This window comes from Abramis brama, assembly GCF_963993115.1.
Source record: "Abramis brama genome assembly, chromosome: 7".
NCBI classification, from domain to species: Eukaryota; Metazoa; Chordata; class Actinopteri; order Cypriniformes; family Leuciscidae; genus Abramis; species Abramis brama.
Window position 1 is genome coordinate 45,902,302 of NC_139969.1, and position 22,660 is coordinate 45,924,961.

A 22,660-nucleotide genomic window follows, 5' to 3' on the forward strand; every position below is an offset into this window, starting at 1 on the left:
TTCCTGGTTCTGGTAAGAACTCGAGCTGCTGCGTTTTGGACCAGCTGTAGTTTGTTTATTAAGCGTGCAGGGCAACCACCCAATAGAGCATTACAATAATCTAGCCTTGAGCTCATGAACACATTAACTAATTGTTCTGCATTTGTCAATAAGAGCATATGGCGTAATTTAGATATATTTTTAAGATGGAAAAATGCGGTTTTACAGATACTAAACACGTGACTTTCAAATGAAAGATTGGTATCAAAGAGCACACACACACACACACACACACACACACAGGTTCCTAACCGACGACAAAGACTTAACAGAGCAGCCATCGAGTGTTAGACAGTATTCTAGATTATTACGTGAGGAAGTTTTTTGTCCAATAATTAGAATCTCTGTTTTTTCAGAATTTAGAAGTAGGAAATTACTAGTCATCCAATTGTTTATATCAGCTATGCATTACGTTAATTTTGTGAATTGGTAAGTTTCGTTAGGTTTTGAAGAAATATAGAGCTGAGTATCGTCGGCATAACAGTGAAAGCTAATGCCATGTTTCCTAATGATATCTCCTAATGGTAGCATGTACAGAGTGTGTGTGTGTGTGTGTGAGGGTAGCATGTACAGAGTGTGTGTGTGTGTGTGAGGGTAGCATGTACAGAGTGTGTGTGTGTGTGTGTGTGTGTGTGTGTGTGTGTGTGTGTGAGGGTAGCATGTACAGAGTGTGTGTGTGTGTGTGTGTGTGTGTGAGGGTAGCATGTACAGAGTGTGTGTGTGTGTGTGTGTGTGAGGGTAGCATGTACAGAGTGAACAGCAGCGGTCCTAGTACTGAGCCTTGTGGTACGCCATACTGAACTTGTGATCGATGAGACATCTCTTCATTTACTGCTACAAACTGATAACGGTCAGATAATTATGATTTAAACCATGTTAATGCAATTCCACTAATGCCAACATAATGTTCTAGTCTATTTAAAAGAATGTTGTGGTCGATAGTATCAAATGCAGCACTAAGATCGAGTAACACTAATAGAGAGACACAACCACGATCGGATGATAAGAGCAAATCATTTGTGACTCTAATGAGAGCCGTCTCAGTACTATGGTACGGTCTAAATCCTGACTGGAAATCCTCGCAGATATAATTTCTTTATAAATAGGAACACAGTTGTGAGGATACTGCCTTTTCTAGCATCTTTGACAGAAAAGGTAGATTCGAGATCAGCCTGTAATTGACTAATTCTGTAGGATCAAGTTGCGTTTTTTTAAGAAGCGGTTTAATCATAGCCAGCTTAAAGTTTTTTGGCACGTATCCTCATGGGCGTCGGAACCATTGTATATGGGTGGGACAAGACCCACCCACTTTTTAAGACTAATGATATTGGACCCACTTACTTTTACCATCTCTGATTCAGCGCATTTGTCTTTTCATAGTGCTGTCAGTCAAATCCAATTATTAGGAATTCCCTAATAAATGAAACTCCGCTGAATCGCTACATTATATTTCTCAACGAGCCGCAGCTGACGAAAGTAACCGCCCGTTGTACCTTTCCAGTCAAATATTGCGTTGCAAACATCAATAACAGCTTTAAATTGTCATTGCCGGCAGATGACCATGGTATTAGCGGGATAATCCACGGATAGCTGTGCATTTAATGCACGACTTGGAGGCAAAGAACCACCCGACGTGAAGTGGAGTTTAGTTTACTTCCCAGGTGAAAAAGACGTACTGTTAAATGTATTAAAAATGCATTAAAGTATATTTGTATTGTACTAAAAACATACTCAAGTACATTTTTATATATATTTAATAGTACGTCTTTTTCACCTGGGTTGTTTTAATTAAAAGGCACCAGAATAGCCTACATGAAATGGTATTTACTCAGTAACATTTTTCTGGGGGAGGACCCACCCACTTTTTTTTTTCTTCCGACGCCCATGCGTATCCTAGAGACAAAGATGAATTAATGATATTAAGAAGAGGATCTATGACTAAGGACAACTTTACTGTCATTAAGCCCAAACTTGAGGCAAGATGCATCCACTGAGAGAGCCTGCAAGTCGCCAACTCGCTCGACTGATGCCAAAAGCTAGCATAGTCTTTAGTGAAAGAGGCAGTAACACTTAATAATAACATTAACAGAAGTTATTAGTTAATGATGAACTAATCATTTACAAAACATGACAATACATTCATAAATGGTTAATAAGTGGTATACTAACATTTTATAAATGTTTTGTTAATTCAGTTATAAGTCATTTATAAATTATTAGTTAATGAGGATCTAATCATTAACACAGCATGACTATATGTTTATAAATTATTAATAAGTGGTATGCTAATGATTTACAAATGTGTTGTAATCTTTAAAAAAATGTAAATCATGAAATAAGTCAAACTGTTCAATAGTAGATGGTTGATTAGCTGATAAATTATTTATCACTTATAAATCATTGCAGTATTTGTCAAAATTGTTTTAGTATCATTATCTCAATAAACAATGGTTATACATGAACAAATGATGAATAAACCATCAGTAAATGATCAGTATATAATTTATTGATGTATATTTAAGTTGTAAGCTTGTCTGTGTTCAAAAGCACAAACATGCAGGTATGCTAAAGCAGTAATTTTAAGAAGAGTAATTTATTTGTTTTGAAGTGGATAAACATTTATAAATCACTTACAGTCAGGTGATTTCAGTGGGTTATGTTAAATCCTTTATCTCATCAGCACAGAATTGTGTTCTGTGTGGGATCTAGTGCTAATGTGAACCGGTTTGACCTTCCACATCAGGTGCACAGCTGTCTATACCCTCACTAGTCAACACTTACACTGCAGTACAAACTACAAAGTGTTCAACACCTGTTATAAATTATGTGTAAATGCATGAATAAATCATTTACAACACCTTTTGCATCCCCCCATCTAAAGTGTAAACTATTAATCACTATTAAAAGGACTATTATACGGATATACATATATATATATATATGGTATAGCATACCACTTATTAATAATTGCAGTCAACAGCACATTCCAGGGCCCAGTTTATGGTCGGGCCCCTCTCTGTCCGTACTGGATCTTGGTGGACTAACACAAACAAACTGTCCAACGCCATCAGATAGAGATGCTAGGACAACAGCCAGACAAGAAGAAGAACTCTAGTACCAAGCCTGGGAAGGACAGGACTTCTGATTGGTCCACATGCAGTTTCTGCCCTTCACCCATCTAGAGACTAAATCTTAGGATGTTGGCTTGTGACTGCCATAAAAATTCCTAAGGACCTCCGGATGCAGTAGCAGTGGGTGAAAAAAAAGCCACAATGATCCATCCAAATCCATTCATAACTATGTTTTGAAACCTCAAACCTGATGTAAACAACACACATTCATTTCATACTTATTCAGATAAATAAGTATTCTCAGTTTGTAATGCAACATCTTACACAATTCCAGCTGTTAAAGTACAAATGAATGAAAGCATAACAGTTCAATCTTTTTGGACTCTATTTGTTTAGAATATTGCCAAAGCTATTCTGGTGGTGTTTTGGAAAGTGGGAAATGCATTGGTATAATGAAATAACACACAGGTGTGATGATTAGATGAGTGTGTGCAAGTGTGAGCCAGAAGGGTTTTTGGAAAATTTAGTGCAAGGTGACTGGTATGGTGACTGAGGATTGTGACAGTTCTCCCCCCCTCATGGCGTGACCTCACGGCTTAAAGAGGTGAAGGCGGAGGCTTAGGAGGAGGGCGTGGAGATGGCGACAGGAAATGGCAAAGGGATGGTGATGGCAGGCAGTGGAGGAATGGTGAGAGATGGACAAGACCCCGGCAGCGATGATCAGCGCCGCCGCTCCCACCACGCGCATCACGCGCTGTGCGTAGGGCACCAAGTGCTGAGGGGGCACCAAAAATAGCCTAATGAAAAAAAAAATTATAATGCCGATATTATTTAATTAGCCTATAGAAATATTATTAGGCACATTTTAGCAAAATATGTAACAAAAAAGGGGGAACAAGATAATTGAATTGCTCTAGTCTAGAGAGTAAAACTTAGAAACTTAGAACTTCGGTGCAAGCTAAATTGAGATTTTACTGTTAAACATTACCTATTTTACAAATAACTGACGCCAGCTAGCTGTTACTTTCTTTACTATCTTTCTTTAGATATTGAGCAGTAGTTTATGGTTTATTTTGACGTGACGGTGGTTAATACTTTCTCAGTAACAGTTAACGTTAGCAGTCAGTGCAGTGCACATGGTAAGCTAACAATTCCTGTTAAATATATATATAAAAAATATAAATTGTCATTATGAATGATATAAAGCAAACATTACTGTTGAATTGTGTGCATTATTGCACCTCATTCTATATTAGATTAGATTTATCAAATAGTTGATAAATAAGGAATAAAGGGGGAGAACTCCTTGGCTGCCATGCTTTCAGTTTTAAATGTTTATAATTTTTTTTCGGTATGAGATTCTTTGTTTGAATATTTTGTCTAATAAATGTAATTTATTCAAAGTGACATTGAATTTGGGAAAAACATGTCTGGATTATTTTGATATTTTTTTTAATTTGCTATTCTGTTTACTGAACAAAAGTTTGCACTTTCAAATGTGTAGTGTGTGTTGGCTATTCTACATATGTTTACAAAGTCAGCAAAGCTGTGAAGATTTTACTTTCTCTTTTTAGTGTTCTTAAGTTTTATACTGTGATGCTGCTGTTGTGTTATTGGTATTGAGTTATATGTTTGGTAATAAAAAGTTAAACTGGCAAAAACAAACGTTTTTTTCTCGGGGTCGGGGTGGGGGGCATCATAAAGGAATTATGCTTAGGGCACCAAAATGGCTAGCACTGGCGATGATGGTATCCGTCTGAAGGAACAGACCCAGAGCCCAGTGACGACAGCCCACAGTGGAGTCAAGAGAGGGGGGAGCCAATGTGGCGTGCCGGCTAACATCAACAAGGCGACGACCGATGGAGGCGGAGCTGGTGGATCCCAGGGCTCAGACGGAGAGCCGATGGAGAAGAGCATCAGGTTGATGCTGGCACAGGGGGCCTAGGCAATGCCACAGCGATGATCGTCTGAGGAGGAGCCAGACTGCCCGAGGACTGAGGCGATGCTGGTGTGATGGAGGACCGAGGTGTACCCGAAGGGAAGGAGGAGCTGCTGCAGCTGTAAGAGTGGAGGAACGGAGCGTTGCGGAAGAAGATTAAACACACCTGTTTCTAATCTGATCGTAAATCAGAGACTATTTATGCAGTGCAGTGCAACTGTCCAAGGGGAGGCGGGTGGGACGAAGGAACCCGGTGGAGTCAAAAGGCCGAGTGTGTCTGGTGGAGCCAATAGATCGATGGGCCGAGACAATCTAAGGCCGGAGGCGGAACCACTGGATCTATCCGCTCAGGCGCTGATGGTGGTTGTAGGATCTGAGGCTTGACGTGAGTGCTTGGCATTGCAGGATATGGCAAAAGGCTGACAACTTCCAGCAGAGGCTGGGCTGGAGAACTGGCTGAGAACTGGGGATGGAGGCAGATGAAGGCTAGACGGTTGAAGGTAACACAACATTGTCCTGCGGATGTTTGTTCTGTCTAAAAACAGCAATGAAGGCTCAGAAGAAAGATAAAAAGTTCAAACAGTGCATGGTGCTGTCTTGGAACAGCAATGAAGAATTCGAAATGGGGTGGGAGACGATACCTCCGCACTGAAGTCAATCAGCCAGTCCTCAGTCTCAAATTCCACCAGTGTGCCCTCGGTCACTGATGTCGTGGGTTCACACCCCTGGTCAGACTCACTGGGGACTCCTCTTCCGGGGCGATGGTCAGCTCTGGCCACTTCTCATTGGGCTCTGGCTGACGCGGCTGAGGACGCGCATTTCCTCTGTGTTGGAACAGACTGTGGGTCCGGCTGTATTCTGGACAGAGTATATACATTCTCCTGACACCAGATGATAGCCTCCCTCCAGTTCAGCCCAGAGGTGTCTGTACAGGGTGATGGCAAGTCTCCCCGATCCAGAACAGTGACTTCAGGGTCTCGTCGTCAAAGGGGCTGGTGACAGTTAGAATGTTAGGGTTACTAATGATAGTAAGAATAAATAACTCATCAGAAATTAAATCCTCCGCTGGATCAAGTCGCCCCTCAAAATGAAACCGAAACCACAGTCGTGCTCTTCTTCTGAGGTAAATTCTTCCAGGATTATTCCTTACCGCATCCCAAAATTATATAAAGTAAATTAATCTAATAAAACTTGATATGCTTTATCGAGTTGATGTGGGCGTTGACTTTGCATTGGATCACCTCAGATCACTACCATATGAAAAGCACACGTAGTGTTCGCATTAGTGGTAATGATTTCACACGAGAACGACTGGCATATCTCTCTTTTCATACCGATTAAATAAAAAGAGAATATCTGTTTTCATTTAGATTATTTAAAAGCAGACACTTAAATGTTTCTATAGATATATTGCTCATGTCTTTGTTGTCACGGTAGGTGGCTGATAACAAAAGAGCATGATAAGGAGATACTCAAAATAGTCTTTAAATGAAAATACCACCAAGGAAACACACAGGAGATAACTTAAGAACTGAATAGCACACTCAAACACAGACGAGACAGGACAATTAACTGAACAAAACAGGGAGTACTTATACTAGAACTAAATGAGGGAGCTAATGAGTTAATTAACAAGGGCCTTTATTTTACAAAAGCACAATGTTTTGTTTTGATTGTAAGTAGACACATGTAAAAATAGACCATTTACACTTTCAAATGAAGTATTGCTTTTAGCTGTATGACCATAAATTGAGTAGTTTAAAGGCTAAGAGTGGTCAAACCAAATTTTTATTTGGTAGTAGAAATTCATAGAAGTTCTTTCTTCATCCTCATAGCATCTTATTTACAGCATTCTTTTCACAAGTGCATACAACTTTTTATGCTGGCACGTTCTGTTGGATTTTTTTTTTTCACATAGCAGTGAAATCATCTTAAAACTACTTTTGTCTTATCTTCAGTTGTGGAGTTTTTGAGTTTTCTAATTCATAATTTTGAGTAAGCTTTGCGGGTAGATTTCTCTAAATGTCTTGGAGATGTTTCCCCAGTTCTTATGGATTTAGTCCGTCTCAGTTTTTGCGGTCTCATGTAAGTCAGTGATGGGGATATTATGGGGATATCTGTGGGAACTGCACAAAACTATTAACAGATTATTACAATTAATGGCAAAAAGGAATGTTTGGAAATGTAAACTGATATTTCCTACTGGAACAATAAAGCAAAAGATGAAATGAAAATGCAACACAGTAAATACTGTCATGGATACTTCCAGTGTAGACACTTTTATTAATTTCTTATTTTATTACTGACTCAAGAACACAAATAACTCACCTGTAGTTAAATACATTTGAATAATTTAAAGTATTGTGTGAAATTACTGCTTAAATACTCTTTAAATCCATTTCCTAGGTGATTATGCACAACTCGCTCTTAAAATTGACTTTTTGGAGAATGGAATCTACAAGATTCCCATTATAATCACAGACTCTGGTGAGATACCGTTGTCCAACACCTCGTATCTGCAAGTGAAGGTCTGTCAGTGTGATCATAATGGAGACTGCACAGACCAGGAGCGCATCGTGACCGCAGGGATCAGCACAGGAGTGATTATCACCCTCCTGCTCTGCATCATCACCCTCCTCAGTGAGTCACAATGATCATTTGCAGGGTAAATGTGTCAAATAATTGTCTTAAATATAATGTCACAAAGCAAAATACCTTTCTTGAGCTTCACCCTTTCAGTGTCGATGCTGAAAAGGAAAACAAATGTTTTGTTCCATTTGCATTAATAACTTTCTCTCTGTGTAGTCCTTGTGTTGTTGTTCGTTGTGTGGATGAAAAGGAGAGATAAAGAACGACTGGCCAAGCAGCTGCTGATTGACCCAGAGGAGGACATCAGAGACAACATCCTTAAATATGATGAAGAGGGAGGAGGCGAGGAAGACCAGGTACTGTCCACTAACTCTAACTGGTTCATTTTAAACTAAAAAGACTTTTAGCATTTTTAGATTTGAATTAAAAACTTTTAGCTCCTTTTTCTTGGTACTACAGTAATGAAAAACATCAGAGGGGTGACCCTTCTAAATTATAAGGAGGGTGGAATACTTTAAATGTCATCAGCCTCTCTCCACAATATGACTTAAGAAGATACCTTTATATTGTATATAATTTGAGAACATAACAAAATCATTTGTGTAACCATATAGTGATTGGTACTGAGGACGTAGTGAAGGTCTACTTATGAGTGTATCGGATGATTCCTCCCTCCTTTTACCTCAGGCACCAAATTTCACCTTAACAGTTTGAACGTCATGAAATTGTGTGGAGTGGTGACGGCACAGAGTCACATTCCAGTAGTTGTTTCCCCACTGGGCTGGGGTGTGCTGAGCATCTGTTTGAAGCCTAGAGGGTCAGATAGGGCATCCTGCTCAAATTTGCCCATTGGCCTCTGTTCATCATGGCCTCCTAATCATCACCATAAAAACTCATTGGCTCATGGTCTCCTCTCCACCAATAAGCTGGTGTGTGGTGGGCGTTCTGGCGCAATATGGCTGCCGTCGCATCATCCAGGTGGATGCTGCACATTGGTGGTGGTTGAGGAGATACCCCCTTCTATGTAAAGCGCTTTGACTACCTAGAAAAGCGCTATATAAATGTAATGAATTATTAGTGTTATTTTGAGTTTTTTAGAATTATTAATGAGATTGCAGTCCTACTGGCAAAGGATGCAATCGAGCCGGTCCCTCCAGCGGATATGAAGACCGGCTTTTACAGCCCGTACTTCATTGTACCCAATAAAAGCGGTGGGTTACGACCTATCTTGGACCTGTGTTTCCTGAACCGGTCCCTTCACAGGCTGCCGTTCAAAATGTTTACGCAGAAATGCATTTTCAAGTGCGAGGGACTGTCCGTTCGAGGGACGGGCACATCAGTACAAAGTCTTACCCTTCGGGCTGGCCCTGTCGCCCCATGTCTTCACGAACGTTGCGGAGGTGGCCATTGCTCCCATGTGCGAGCGTGGTGTTCGTGTCAACTACCTCGACGAATGGCTTATCCTGGCCCAGTTGAGAGAGCAGTTGTACAAACACAGGGACATGGTGCTCAGTCACCTCAGCCACCTAGGGCTTCGGGTCAACTGTGAAAAGAGCAAACTCACCCGCGGGCAGAGGATCTTGGACTCGATCAACATGACAGAGGCCAGTGTCCAGAGGCCTCACAGAGGCCCGTGTCCAGTCAATGTTGAACTGCGTGAGCTCACTCAGACGCAGAACAGCAGCAGCACCACTGAAACTTTTTCAGAGGCTCCTGGGGCATATGGCATCTGCAGCCACGGTAATGCCGCTCAGATTGCTTCATATGAGGCCGCTCCAACACTGGCTCCATGATCGAGTCCCAAGATGAGAGTGGCTTGTACCGGGTCCAAGTGACCCCGCATTGTCGCCAAACTCTCAGTTTGTGGTCGGACCCTTCGTTCCTGCGGGCAGGTGTTCCCCTAGATCAAGTGTCCAGGCATTCTGTGGTCTCCACGGATGCCTCTGCCATGGGCTGGGGGGCCACGTACAATGGGCATGCATGAAGTTCCCACTCTAGTGTCGGCTTGCTGTGCCACTCCCCTCCACGGAGCGGATACGTGCGCTTTTTTGCTCCAGTCGAGTTGGCGGACCCTGTGAGTTCCACCGCACCCCTCCGGCAGTCGGATGTTGCGGAGTGCCCGACGCCAAGCCTAGTGCTCGTATGCTTGTTAACTTGTGCTAGGCTGGGTTTCATATGTGGTGATCCCTGCGGCGATCCCATATGCGTATTCTTCCACGACCAGCTCCCTGTGGTGAGCCTGTGTCTTTCCCTTGGCAGAGTCCGCTCTGCCATCACTGTCTGGTGTTACTTCCCCCTTCTTAGGCTGGAGCCACCCCAGTGACATTCCATATGTCGCACTGCCCCTCCGGACAGTCTATATTGTATTCTCCACATGTTACCTCCCTTCGGGCAGGATGTGGCTCCGCAGTGTCCCTCTCCCCTGGAGAGTGTTTCCCAGTGTTATCCAAGAATTCCACTGTGTGGGGTATAACGGAACAGCAGTTCAAACTCCCTCTACGCAGGCCTTCCGCCCCAGCCAGTTGGGGGTCTGAGAGTCTTGCGTAGGGCGCTGGTCAGAGACCAATCTACTGAGAGACCAATCTACTGAGCGAACGTGAGCGACTGATAGGGAACGTCTCGGTTACTAATGTAACCCTCGTTCCCTGACGGAGGGAACGGGAGACGTAACGTCCCGTCACCACGGTTATTGACCATTGCTGTACGGCCGAACACGTCTCGGCTCCTCAGCGTAAAACAATATGCGACGCACCTGCTGCTCGTTATATGCTCGCGCTCCAAGCAGAGCAGCTGATGCAATTATCACATGCCAATGTGCATCGTTTTAATACTCTCAAAGTAGATTGGTCTCTCAAGGCGATCCCAATTACGTTGTCATGTCGACGTTACGTCTCCCGTTCCCTCCTTCAGGGAACGAGGGTTACGTTAGTGACCAAGACGTTACTTTGTCTTCATCTATGTGGATTACCTGAGTTTGTTTTCATTAAAGAACCCTTTTGTTTATTGAAAGCTTTTTTTCAACTCTCCTTCATCATCATCATCTGGACCTAACCATGACACCAATGCAGTGTTGACAGAACTGGGCTAATATGGTCATATTTCCTGGTTCTAGTAAGAACTTGAGCTGCTGCGTTTAGATGCAGAAAATGAAACTGTTCGGTTCTTTGTCAAACTTTAGTTTGATTTAGTTAGATTTAGTGTGAAAACTTCCCCAGCTATAGAAGATACTGCCAAAGTCTTTAAGGCTTCCGGTAAGATGCTGTCCCTAAAACAAAAGTGAACTGACCTAGTGTCACGATCCCTGTATGTGTCTTGTGATTTGTAGGACTTTTATGTTAAAGTGTATTCTTAGTTCCCCATTGTTTCTGTGTTCACTTCCTGTGCTTGGTTCCTATTTTGCCTTGTGCCTTGTCTGTCACCATAGTTACCCTCATTAGTTCTCATGACATCAATCACCAACACCTGTCCCTTGTTCCTTGTTAGTCTGACTATTTAAACCTCTGTGCTTCAGTTGTTGTTTGTCGGTCGTTGCTTCTGTATGTGTTCTCCAGTCGTTGTTCTCCAGTCATTGTTCTCCAGTCGTTGTTCTCCAGCCTTCTCTTTGTGGATTTTACCCTTGCTCCTGTATTATTTTGCGTTTATGCTTGTCTATTAAAACTTGTGCTTGCATCTGGATTCTCTCTCTGCCTCGTCCCTGCTTACACGTTACACCTAGGATCTTTTATATAGTTTAACCCGCCCGCGCGTTTTGCTGGATTTTCGTCACATTGTAGCACAATAAACTTAAATTACTCCGTCATTTATGGTCATACAGAAAAAAGAAATATAAAAAAAGAATCTGTGATATTTCTACTTTTGTATGTGTCCACTTACAATCAAATCAAAACATTGTGCTTTTGTCAAATAAAGAAAATAAACAGGGTGTGCTTTCTGCCTCTCTGTCGCGGTGAACTTTTTTTTCTTGAGCACGTCTATAAACTGAAACCAAACTCAGCGAATACTTGTCACACATTTATGAGCCATATACCTTTATAAACATTTAAGTGTGTACTTTTAAATGATCGGATTCAAACTGAAAACAAATATTCTCTGTTTAAGTAATTTGTATAAAACCAACAAGATGTCCAGCTTCTCAAACGCTTCCTCATTATTTTTAATTTGACCACGCGCGCAAAAGAGATTCACATGCAAATCTCCACATGGAACGCGATCGCACTCATTACCTCAAAAACAAAACACCAAAACACTTCACAAGTCTCTGCTTTTCGTCGAGTTTGAAAGACATGCAGTGAGCTTACATTGGATTTACCTCAGAAGAAGAACGCGATTTGAAGACAAGAAAGATGTAAGGTAAGAAATTCTTACATATTAGTTTGTTATTGTTGCATAAATTTCATATTGCAGTTGAACTGTTGCTAGATATATGGTGAATATTATAATATTTAGACCCATGTTTACTGTTACTGTGTTTGTGGATATCTGCTCAAACGTAGATATGTATATGGTAACCATAATGTTTTATATTTGAGTGCGATCGCGTTTGAATGTATCATATTTTGGATCGCGATCGCGTTTGAATGTATCATATTTTGGATCGCGATCGCGTTTGAAAAGCAAAACGCACCAAACGGCTTCATGTTTTTACTATTATCTCATTTCATATCATCATAACGAATGGAAACATTTGAAGTAACATATGATAATCAATATATTTTTCTCTAGCTTAGTTGTTACTGAAATCTTTTGGAAGATTTACAGGCTGCTTTAGGTTATTGTTATTATTATTTTATCCAGCACTGCGCATAGCCTATGCCTAACAAGACACAACAAACCTGGTGTTCATTATATTATATATTGTTGGAAACATTTGTGTGTGTGTATTCTGTGAATTTTAAAAAGCAATTTTAACCAGAAAAATCTAAAATTTATTCCCCAAATCGTGCAGGCCTTTCTCTTGATATCAGTACTTTTTTTTTTTCTTTCAGTGACCAGATGCCACTGAGTCCTGCTGACTTCAACATTCACATGAGTCTCTGTACATGAACATGGTAAAGTGAAAATCAAACACCTTGGAAATGAAAGGTATGTACAATGTTTTTAGGAATGGCATAAAGGTCTCTGTCTTTGGATCATTGTTTTCAATAAGTGCTTTTTTGTCATTTGTTGTGTATCTTTGGATTATGTTGTGTTGTAAATAAATCCAAACAATCAAAAAGCCATTCTTTTTTAAATCTCCTCATTCTTTGTGCAAGGTTGCTCAGAATGACAGATCCTGATGGCTCCTAATAGGGCCATTAGGGGAGGGTCTTTGTCTTTCTCAGGTGTGAAAAGCTTACGTATTAATGATGTGATCACACCTCCCGCATAGAGCTTTCTCACACAAAACACGTCGTACAAATTTTAAATCAATATATTGTCTTATCTGAATGAGCAGTCAGGGCGATTTTTACATAGTTTTGGAGCAAATATTCTAGGCTACGTCATACAATTTTCAAAAGTCTTGTGAAGAAATAATCAGTATGGGTTTCATGGCCTTATTTCAGTGAGAATTTTTTTTTGTATTTTCACAAACCACGCATAAATGTCATTATCTCAAAACTACAAACTTTTACATACATGCTGCTTATATATTATTGTAGCAGAGTTTGTGTTAACATGACACAGATTTGAAAAAATAATACTAACTCCATTTGCAAGAAAAGAAGTGGTCTATGCATCAATATTGTTTCATGTTCACCATACACAAAAGTAAACAAACGTCTTCTGCTAATGCTACGCTCCTATTGTCGACACCACCACCAAGTGCTTTGGCTATGTGCTTGCAGAATGACACAGACACACCAACACAGTTCTATGAATGCTAACAATGGTCTTAATGCTTTTGCACTTTTGTGTTTGCAAACAGGATTATGACCTGAGCCAGCTGCAGCAGCCAGATACAGAGACTCATGGCATCCGCAGGTTGGATGAGAGACCTCTGCATCCCGAGCCCCATTACCCTATCAGATCCACCGTACCTCATCCTGGAGATATTGGAGATTTCATCAGTGAGGTGAAGTAGCACTATACAAGCATCAAACAAACAAAATACTATTAAAATACTTGTTTAAAAAGAGAAGAAAACACGGTAACACTTTACAATACGGGTGCACTAATATGCATTAATTCATGCTTAACTAATGCACAGATAATCATGTGTTAGTGTACAACCAGGGATGTAGTGGAGGCTAAACGCACGTAAACGCCGTTTACGCACCTCCCAAAATTTGGAAATAGCGTTTGTCCACCTCCAAAGTGCGTTTATTCACCTCTAAATTTCACGTTATTTGAGCGGACTTTGCTTTTCCAATTTTCCACATTTTTCTGATAGACCAAACAACTAATCAATTAATCGAGGAAATATTCAACAGATTAATCTATGAAACTAATCCATGATAACTATGAAAATAATCCCAAATCCCTAATCATTATGCACAAGTGCATTGCATTGGAAGCCCTGGATATAAGCCTCCCTCTCGATATCTCTTAAATATTTTTGTTCTTTAGAAAAATTGACCTAAAAATGACCTAAAAATGACCTGTAAAATGTTTTGTCATTTAGTAAACTTTATAGATTTCAACCATATTATTCCTTTTTGAGTCTCTTTAACAAGAACTTAGATTAATGTATGAATTGAATAGTGATTGTGTGACCTATGATGAGGGAACAACCAGTGATACCCTTGGTAGTACCATAAAATGATAGCCTATAGCGATGTCATCAGGATACACATACACCGGTAGGCAGTGGCCCACCTTACCGGGTGACCACGTCGTGGTCCACCAGAATTTATAGTTTACCCACCTCTTTTTTTTACCACTACACCACTGTGTACAACTCATAAAGAACTAAACCATTAATTAATGATTACTGCATCAGCAACTAATAAAGATTCTATATGGTTAATATATTAGGTAATATATGAATTGTTATTAATTAAATGTGTCAATGTATTAATTTCTTGATAACACATTTTATTAAGTAAAAGTGTAAATTAATGCGTTAATTACCACAATTGGTCAAAGCAATGAACTTCAACTTCCAGTTGTCTGCTTTAATTAATCATTAACTAATGATTTGCAAATGTATTATTATGTTATGACTATGAGGCACGTGAATGTTTGCACATGCAGAGAATGTAATGTCGGTGAATGTGTGTGAAGGATGGGTGAGTTGGGCTGAACTCCTGACGCTGTTAAACTGTGTTTACACTGGACGAGACCAGCTGTCTACACTGGACATGACAGACCATCGCAAGTCCGTTAGTCCTTCGTAACAGAACTAGCACAAGAGCTCGGAGTACGTCAGGAATAGAGTGTGGCATCGGTTTACTGTCGGGGTTTTGTCGTATAGCGTCGCGCCGCATCCAGTGTAGTATCACTGACTATAATGGACGTTCTATTGTCTTTGTCCAGTCTAGACACAGTGTTATGAAACAGCAGAGCTCGACCGCATGTTCTCAGTGTACCTCGACCTCAAGCTGAACCTGACATAGTCCTGTGCCATGAACAACAAGGTTCATCGGACTCAGTGAAATCTTGGTTTTAGATGGTTGGAAATTGAAATCCATGGCTTAGTGTGGATGTCAAAACCAAAATGGCATATTACTTAACAATTAGTTAATAGTCATGTGCCTCAACAAGTAAAGTCATAACATAATGATACATTTGCACATCATTAGCTAATGATTAATTAAAGCGGACAACTGGAAGTTGAAGTACATGATTTCAACCCATTGTGGTAATTTACGCATTAATTTAGTTAATAAAATATGATTAATACATTATGACACATTTAATTAATAACAATTCATATATTACTTAATCTATTAATCATTTAGAATCTTTATTAGTTGCTGATGCAGTAATCATTATTTAATGGTTTAGTTCTTCATGAGTTGTACACTAACACATGATTATCTGTGCATTAGTTAAGCATGAATTAATGCATATTAGTGCACCCGTATTGTAAAGTGTTACCGAAAACACAGTTGAAAACTACAGATTGTGTGGTACAGCAGGTGTGTTGTTGCTAGTACTGACATACTGTGGTAAACTCAGGACCGTTTCTGAGTTCAGGTGCCCTAGGTAAGATCGTTTATCCTCAAGGGGGATGGGGGATGGGGACTGTGGTGGGCAGTGAGCAGGGATGGGCAGTATTTCAGATACATTGATACTATTTTCACAGATACTATTTTGTATTTTGTATTTTAACGCCTTTGGAAAAAATCAAATGTAATTTGTATTTAAATACATTTAAGTTGAGTATTTTTGTATTTTCAAAATACATAAAATACTTTTTGCCAGTCAACCTCTTTATCGGGGTATTGATTTTGTGCATGAAATAGTTCAGACATTCACTAGCTCAACATTGGGTCAGCGATTTTCTTTGGAATAAGGTGAGAATGTCATGATCAATTCTACTTGTTGATTAAAGTTAAAATAGTGCATTATTCACTTCAGTTAACATGAAAGAATAAAAGAGCACAGACAAGTGGGAAAATAGCGTTAGCCAATCATTCTTGACCGGTTGTTATGGAAGCTTGTTTCCGCCACAAAATAAAACATTTTAAAAGATAATTTTGACTTTATTTCTCAGAATTGCGAGATATAGCCTAAAGTCAGAATTGCGTGAAATAAAAGTCGCAATTGCGTTTTATAAAGTCAGAATTGCGAGATATAAAGTGACTTTTTTTTCTCGCAATTGCGACTTTATATTACACAATTCTGACTTTATAACACATAATTGAGAGTTTATATCTCACAATTCTGACTTTATAACACGCAATTGCGACTTTATATCATGCAATTCTGACTTTATTTCTCAGAATTGCGACTTTATTTCTCAGAATTGCGACTTTATTTCTCACAATTCTGACTTCATATCTCGCAATTCTGAGAAAAAAAGTCACAATTCTGACTTGATATATCGCAATTGTGAGAAAAAAAAGTCAGAATTGTGAGATAAAAAGTCGCAATTATTATTATTTATTTATTATTCAGTGGTGGAAACAAGCTTCCATAGGTTGTTTATTTTGATCAACTAGCTTGTCAAATGTGTTTAAAGCATTACTGCATGTTAGGGGCTGGGTGATATGACACTACATATCATAGTGATATAAAGTGTGAATTGATGGAACTTCTTCTAAATCGTTAGATAGGCCTATTTGTGGGGAAAGCAAATTTATCCGTGCAGCTTTTAGTGGGCAGGAATAATTGGAACGTTGGAGTGGAAAAAGAAGCACTGATGAATGATACTCCACAAAAATCTTCAGCTTTTAATTTTATTGTACATAAAAAATAATAATAAAAAAGGGGTAAATAGTGTCAAATTAATGTAAATTAATTCTAATTTTAAATTTTAGATACACTTTCTAATTTTAATAAACTTATAGAAACAAATAAACTTTACATAAAATAAACAAAATTACTTAAAAAGCATTGGACTACCTGCAAAAAAAAAAAAAAAAATTCAAAAGAGTTTGAAATTCAGTTTATTCTGTGGAATCAAAACTGATATTGAGAATTGTGAAACCATGATTTTGTTACTGTGAAGTAAAATTGAGATTTTGGTCATATCGCCCATCCATATTATTTGCTAGATAGCAGAAAAGGTTCCCACAGTTTTACATACAGTATGATTTTTTTTATAGTCTTCACCACAAGTAATAGACTACATTGTAACCAGAAATAAGTAGCCATATAAATGGCTGCTATTTTGCATAAGTTTATTTGTAATTGCCAGAAAGAAAGAAAGAAAGAAAGGGCAGAGATGTGGTTAGGAATGAAAAGTCAGTCGGCCGATGTAGTTTCTTCATTCACTGTGACCTGTACCTGCACTGGATGGCCAATTTCACATGTATTTTGTGTATTTTCAAAATACAAAATACTGTATTTGTATTTAAATACATTTTTTCACACAGTATTTTGTATTTGTATTTAAATACATTTTTCCACACAGTATTTTGTATTTGTATTTTAAATAAATTTCCATGTATTTATGCCCATCTCTGGCAATGAGGGGGTTTGGGTGTAACGCTCATTGGCACCCGCTTTCACTGGTGCAGAAAACAAACCCTGTGCCACCTTATGTGTAAAACAAGGACTTAATGGTGGAGGGTGTATTTCACTGAAGAGTGTGAGTGTTTGAGATAATATTTGTATGACTGAGGCAGGTGTGGATATTACAGTCATGAGTTCAGCCACAACTAAAAACCTGTCATAACTCTGCAAGTGTTTGATCAAAGGACAACATTTTATATGTATCTACTTTAGGGAAAATACAATACATTTTTACCAGATTATAAATTGCACTTTGAATGACTGATCATTATGAAATGTAGAGTATACATACTACATGAGATTGTGTGCCCCTTTTAGTTAGAAGCTGAAATTGTTTTTGCTAATAAGTCTGGAAACATGAGAGCTAGATTAAAAATTATTTCCTCTGAATCCTTTAGTACCCCCAAATCACTTGTTAATTTCTGTATCTATTTGTGCACAAGATGTTTGTACACAAACAACTTTTTTTCTAAATCATCCTAGGCAATTTGTCTGATTTGCACAAAACTGGGTACCCACCATCTTAAGATACTCCTGACGAATAGTTTGGCATATATGGGCTGATGCATTTTTAGGTCAATTTAAGTTAATTTTATTTGTATAGCACTTTGCACTATAAACATTGTTTCAAAAGCAGCTTTCTTAAAAATATACATATATCTTTAAATGTGTCCTAGCATCTCAGACCATAGGTAGGGAAACACCTCAGATGGATGGTCAGTTCATCACAGCCATTATGACTAATCGGCCTATATCTTGTTCGCGCAACATTCAAACTTCACAAAATGGATTGAATGCCAAATTGATTGGGTAAAAAATTACAATGATTTTAGGAAGTCAATAGCTGTGGAGTATGAGTTTTTAATTGAAGCAAGCTTTCTCATGGGAGCCCCTCTCACTAAGGCTGCATTTACATTTACAAGTTCAGAAAAAAAAGAAGAAAGATTGAATATTCCTGTCAATGACTGTTTTTATGTCATTGAAAAAGCATCGGTGGCAAATGACGTCGACTCAGATGGACACCAACCACAATCACATGACTCTTGACAAAGGCTCAACCCAGTGGTGTCATGTTGAAGTGTTATGTCTTTTGAGCATTTGGGGCATTGCAGTTTTTACTTCCTTTTCAGTCTCAGTATGTCTACGTTGTTTCACCAAACGTATAATGTAAATGCAGATATCAGATAAGAGTAACCTTTAAAAGAAGATGTCAGATGGTCATCAAAAAATAAATCATATATAGTCAATAAATTGGAATTGGGCATTAAGGCCTGTGTAAATGTGCCCTAAGTCACCTTTTCCAGCTCCAACCGCTTAACCAGCTGCTCTGTCACCAGTTACTGAGGTTCACACAGAAAACACAGCCAGAACACTCGATTCCTCAGATGTTTGCTATTTACCTGAAATTCTAAATTTGATCCTTAAATCCATTCGTCTTTCTCTGATTTCCAATTACTGGACAGAAACATTACAGTCCAGACACTGGTCCAAAAACACCTCAAATCAGTCTTGGCCAGATCAGGCATTCCAGCAAACCCTTACTCCAGCCATTCCTTCCTTTAGACGTACGCATACGTCTGTACGCATTTCCCCCGATCGCTCTGCTATCGGCAGTTCTGGAGAGGGTCCGCCGGGATGGGGTCTGTCTTCTGTTAGTAGCCGCATTCTGGCCGGCCCAAGTTTGGTTCTCAGACCTGGTGTCCCTCCTCGATGGCTCTCCTCTAGTGATTCCAATCAGGAGGGTCCTGCTGTCCCAGGCAGGGGGCACAATAATTCACCTTTCGAAGTTATGAAAACTGTGGGCTTGGCCCCTTAGTGGGTTCAGCTCATAGAATCTGGTCTTTCAACTGAGGCTGGGGAGACCATACACAATCCAGAGCTCCCTCCACAAGGAAATTGTATGCTTTGAAGTGGAGGTTTTTCTTTCATGGTGCAGAGAACGTCAGCTGGACCCGGTCAACTGCCCTGTTGGTTCAGTGTTAGAATTTCTGCAGTATGTTTCTCTGCAGGGTTATCTCCCTCCAGCTTAAATGTGTATGTGGCGGCTATAGCTGCTTACCACACTTCTTTGGGTGGTGCATCATTGGTGAGATACCCTCTGGTTACTCATTTTCTTGGTGGTATTCTGAGACTAAGACCTGCACTGTGCACGAGATTGCCGACCTGTATTTGGCCATCATGTTGGAAGGCCTTACGGTTGGCTCCCTTATCGAAGAGGTTCCAGAAAAGTTCCTCACCCTAAAGACTATGTTCCTTCTTGTTATCTCATCTCTCAAAAGAATTGCTGACTTGCAAGCCCTGTCGGTCTCTCCTTCGTGCCTAGAATTTTCACCGGCAAAGTGAAAGCCTTTCTTCACCCTCGACCGGGTTATGTGTCCAAGGTCCCTACTAACATTTCAGGGCCCATGATGTTGCAGACCTTTTGTCCTCCTCCCTTTCATTCATCAGATCAGGGGAAACTTAATCTGCTCTGCCCAGTAAGCTGAGGAGGAGGAGGAGGAGGAGGAGGAGGAGGAGGAGGAGGAGGAGGAGGAGGAGGATCCAGCGTATACAAGAGGATTTTACCCCGCTCCCTGGCTAGGGCCAATATAGCCTGTGATGCTGACGAGATTCTCAGGGCTGTTGCAGGCCAAAGACAGGATGCTGGGGCAGAATATTTTTTTGTTGTTGTTGTTTTGTGTATTATACTGTACAGTACATTAAGGAATAAAAAAATTGCAAATGTATACATCTATTGTGTTCATCATGTGAGAAGTTTTTGAGGGGGAGAACCTAGCAACATAGCTTATTACCTGCTTTGTTCACGGTTTGTGTATCTGCAGCCTGCAGTGTCGGTTTCCCTTTTTGAATGATGAATATAGACCAATATCTCTGCAGAAATAGACAGATATCTCTTTTACGCACAGGCGCAGAACATGCATGCTAGTTGACAGTCAGCTGTAGTCCTTTTGGTGTGTTTAGGCACAGCTTTTTGCCCCGACGCTGACGACAACACAGTCGGCTTCCATCAGCGCTAGTTCTTTGGCGTTGGTTTGGTGTGTCCCTACCTTAGTCTCTGAGGGCAAAGTTTGATTTTCTAGCAAGATTAAATGGTTTTGAGTGGAGAGCTTCATTTTGACCAAAATTGGAAGTTTAGGGAATTGGGTGAGAAGTTATGAATTTGTATTTAGAGTTTTGAGAAAACTAGCCATAATTTCAAGAAATATGTTTAAGCAATCGAGAAAAACTGTAATGCTCATGTGTCTTCCCCGCTGCCGTTGCAGATCAAATTATATTAAACTACTGTAGTATTCTGGCATAGTGTGGTGGTGTTCTTAAAATTGTATGCATTTAGCCCTTTGTGAAGTCTATATTTATATTCTTTGTTAACACGCATTTTGTTTTTCCTTATTTTTAAATACTATGATTTTTAAATACTATGCCCAATTTGTTTGCACACATGAAGTAGCCCATCAGTAACCTTAAATTAATTTTGATATATTTAATGTTTTGAAAGTGTATGAGTTTTGAGGTGTATTGATAGTGTATGAACAACCAAAAGTTTGGTAAGAAAATAAAATGAATTTTCTTGCAGATCACTACATACGTATCTGCATACACTAATCTTCCTGACTGATAAGTGCTGGCTATTTGACAATTCATAATAATGTCAGACCATAATAATGTCAGTATATATATATAAGGAATAGGGTTAGCATATAATAATATACATACATACATACATACATAAATACACACACTGTGTATATATATTATTCACAGGTATTGTTCACAGGCAACTATGTTATATATATACACAAAGACTAATGGCTAACAAGAACACCTGTGAATAATAGAACAATGAACCAATGAGAACATAACACACGAAACAAGGAGGCACATGATAGGATCACATGAGGGCAAGGGAATCACATGACAAACCAGGAAACAAGATGCTTGTTTGATAGTAATGGGAAGTTCCGATCATTTTACTGACTCGGATCTTTGAATCTCATTCATTAAAATGAACTTAACTTTTTTCCAAGGCATTTCGTTCATTTCAACAGAATATAATTAAAATGTTAATATAAACATGTTAAATGTTAATAGCCAAATTCCCCAAATATAAAATGTTGATCACATTTAGAATAAGAAAAAAATTGCGGTAACACTTTAGAATACTGTTCCTTCATTAATGAATAATTACACAGGAACAAACAAGTTACGCATTATTAACATTCTAGTAACTACTATTAACTAACAAGAAACTCTGATTAACAAATTAGTAAGTAATAGCGCTCAGATGAATGTAGTAGTTCATTATTAGCTAATCAATAACTACTATTTTTTTCATACCTCCCAGAGAACTACTATCTACAGGTTCATAATTAACATGAATAATGCATAATTTATAATAAAAGGTAATGGTAACCCACTAGTAATGACTCAAGTATTACTACATCATTCAAAAGGAACTACTAATTATTTGGATCAGTATCTAAAGTGAAAAACATGATAACAACCTAATATTGACGAAAGTCATTGTAAGCTTTTGAGATTTTTGTAAGATTTTGAATAGTAATTCCTTCCGATGGATTTGGTAACACTTTAGTCATTACTAGTGTGTTCCCATGATCTTCACTTTAGATACTGATCCAAATTATTAGTAGTTCCTTTATAAAGATGTAGTAACACTTGATTCATTACTATCAAAAACCTTACAAAAGCCTTAAAAGCTTACAATGACTTCAGTCAATATTAGGTATTTATCATGTTTTTCACTTTGGAATACTGATCCAAATTATTAGTAGTTCCTTTAGAAGGATGTAGTAACACTTGATTAATTACTAATGCGTTACCATTACCTTATTATATATTATGCATTATTAATATTAATTATGAACCTGTATATAGTAGTTCTTAGTAGTCTTCAGTGAGGTAT

General features: G+C 39.0%; 1 protein-coding gene across 1 annotated transcript in view; it reads left to right on the forward strand.

Moving 5' to 3' along the window:
* LOC311086316 (cadherin-2) overlaps positions 1-22,660 on the forward strand; it is a 96,182-nt gene that overhangs the window by 71,345 nt on the left and 2,177 nt on the right. The window contains exons 13-15 of the mRNA XM_084119130.1: positions 7,456-7,689; positions 7,855-7,994; positions 13,544-13,690. Coding sequence (XP_083975256.1) covers positions 7,456-7,689; positions 7,855-7,994; positions 13,544-13,690 — 521 coding nt within the window. The remainder of the gene's footprint in view (positions 1-7,455; positions 7,690-7,854; positions 7,995-13,543; positions 13,691-22,660) is intronic.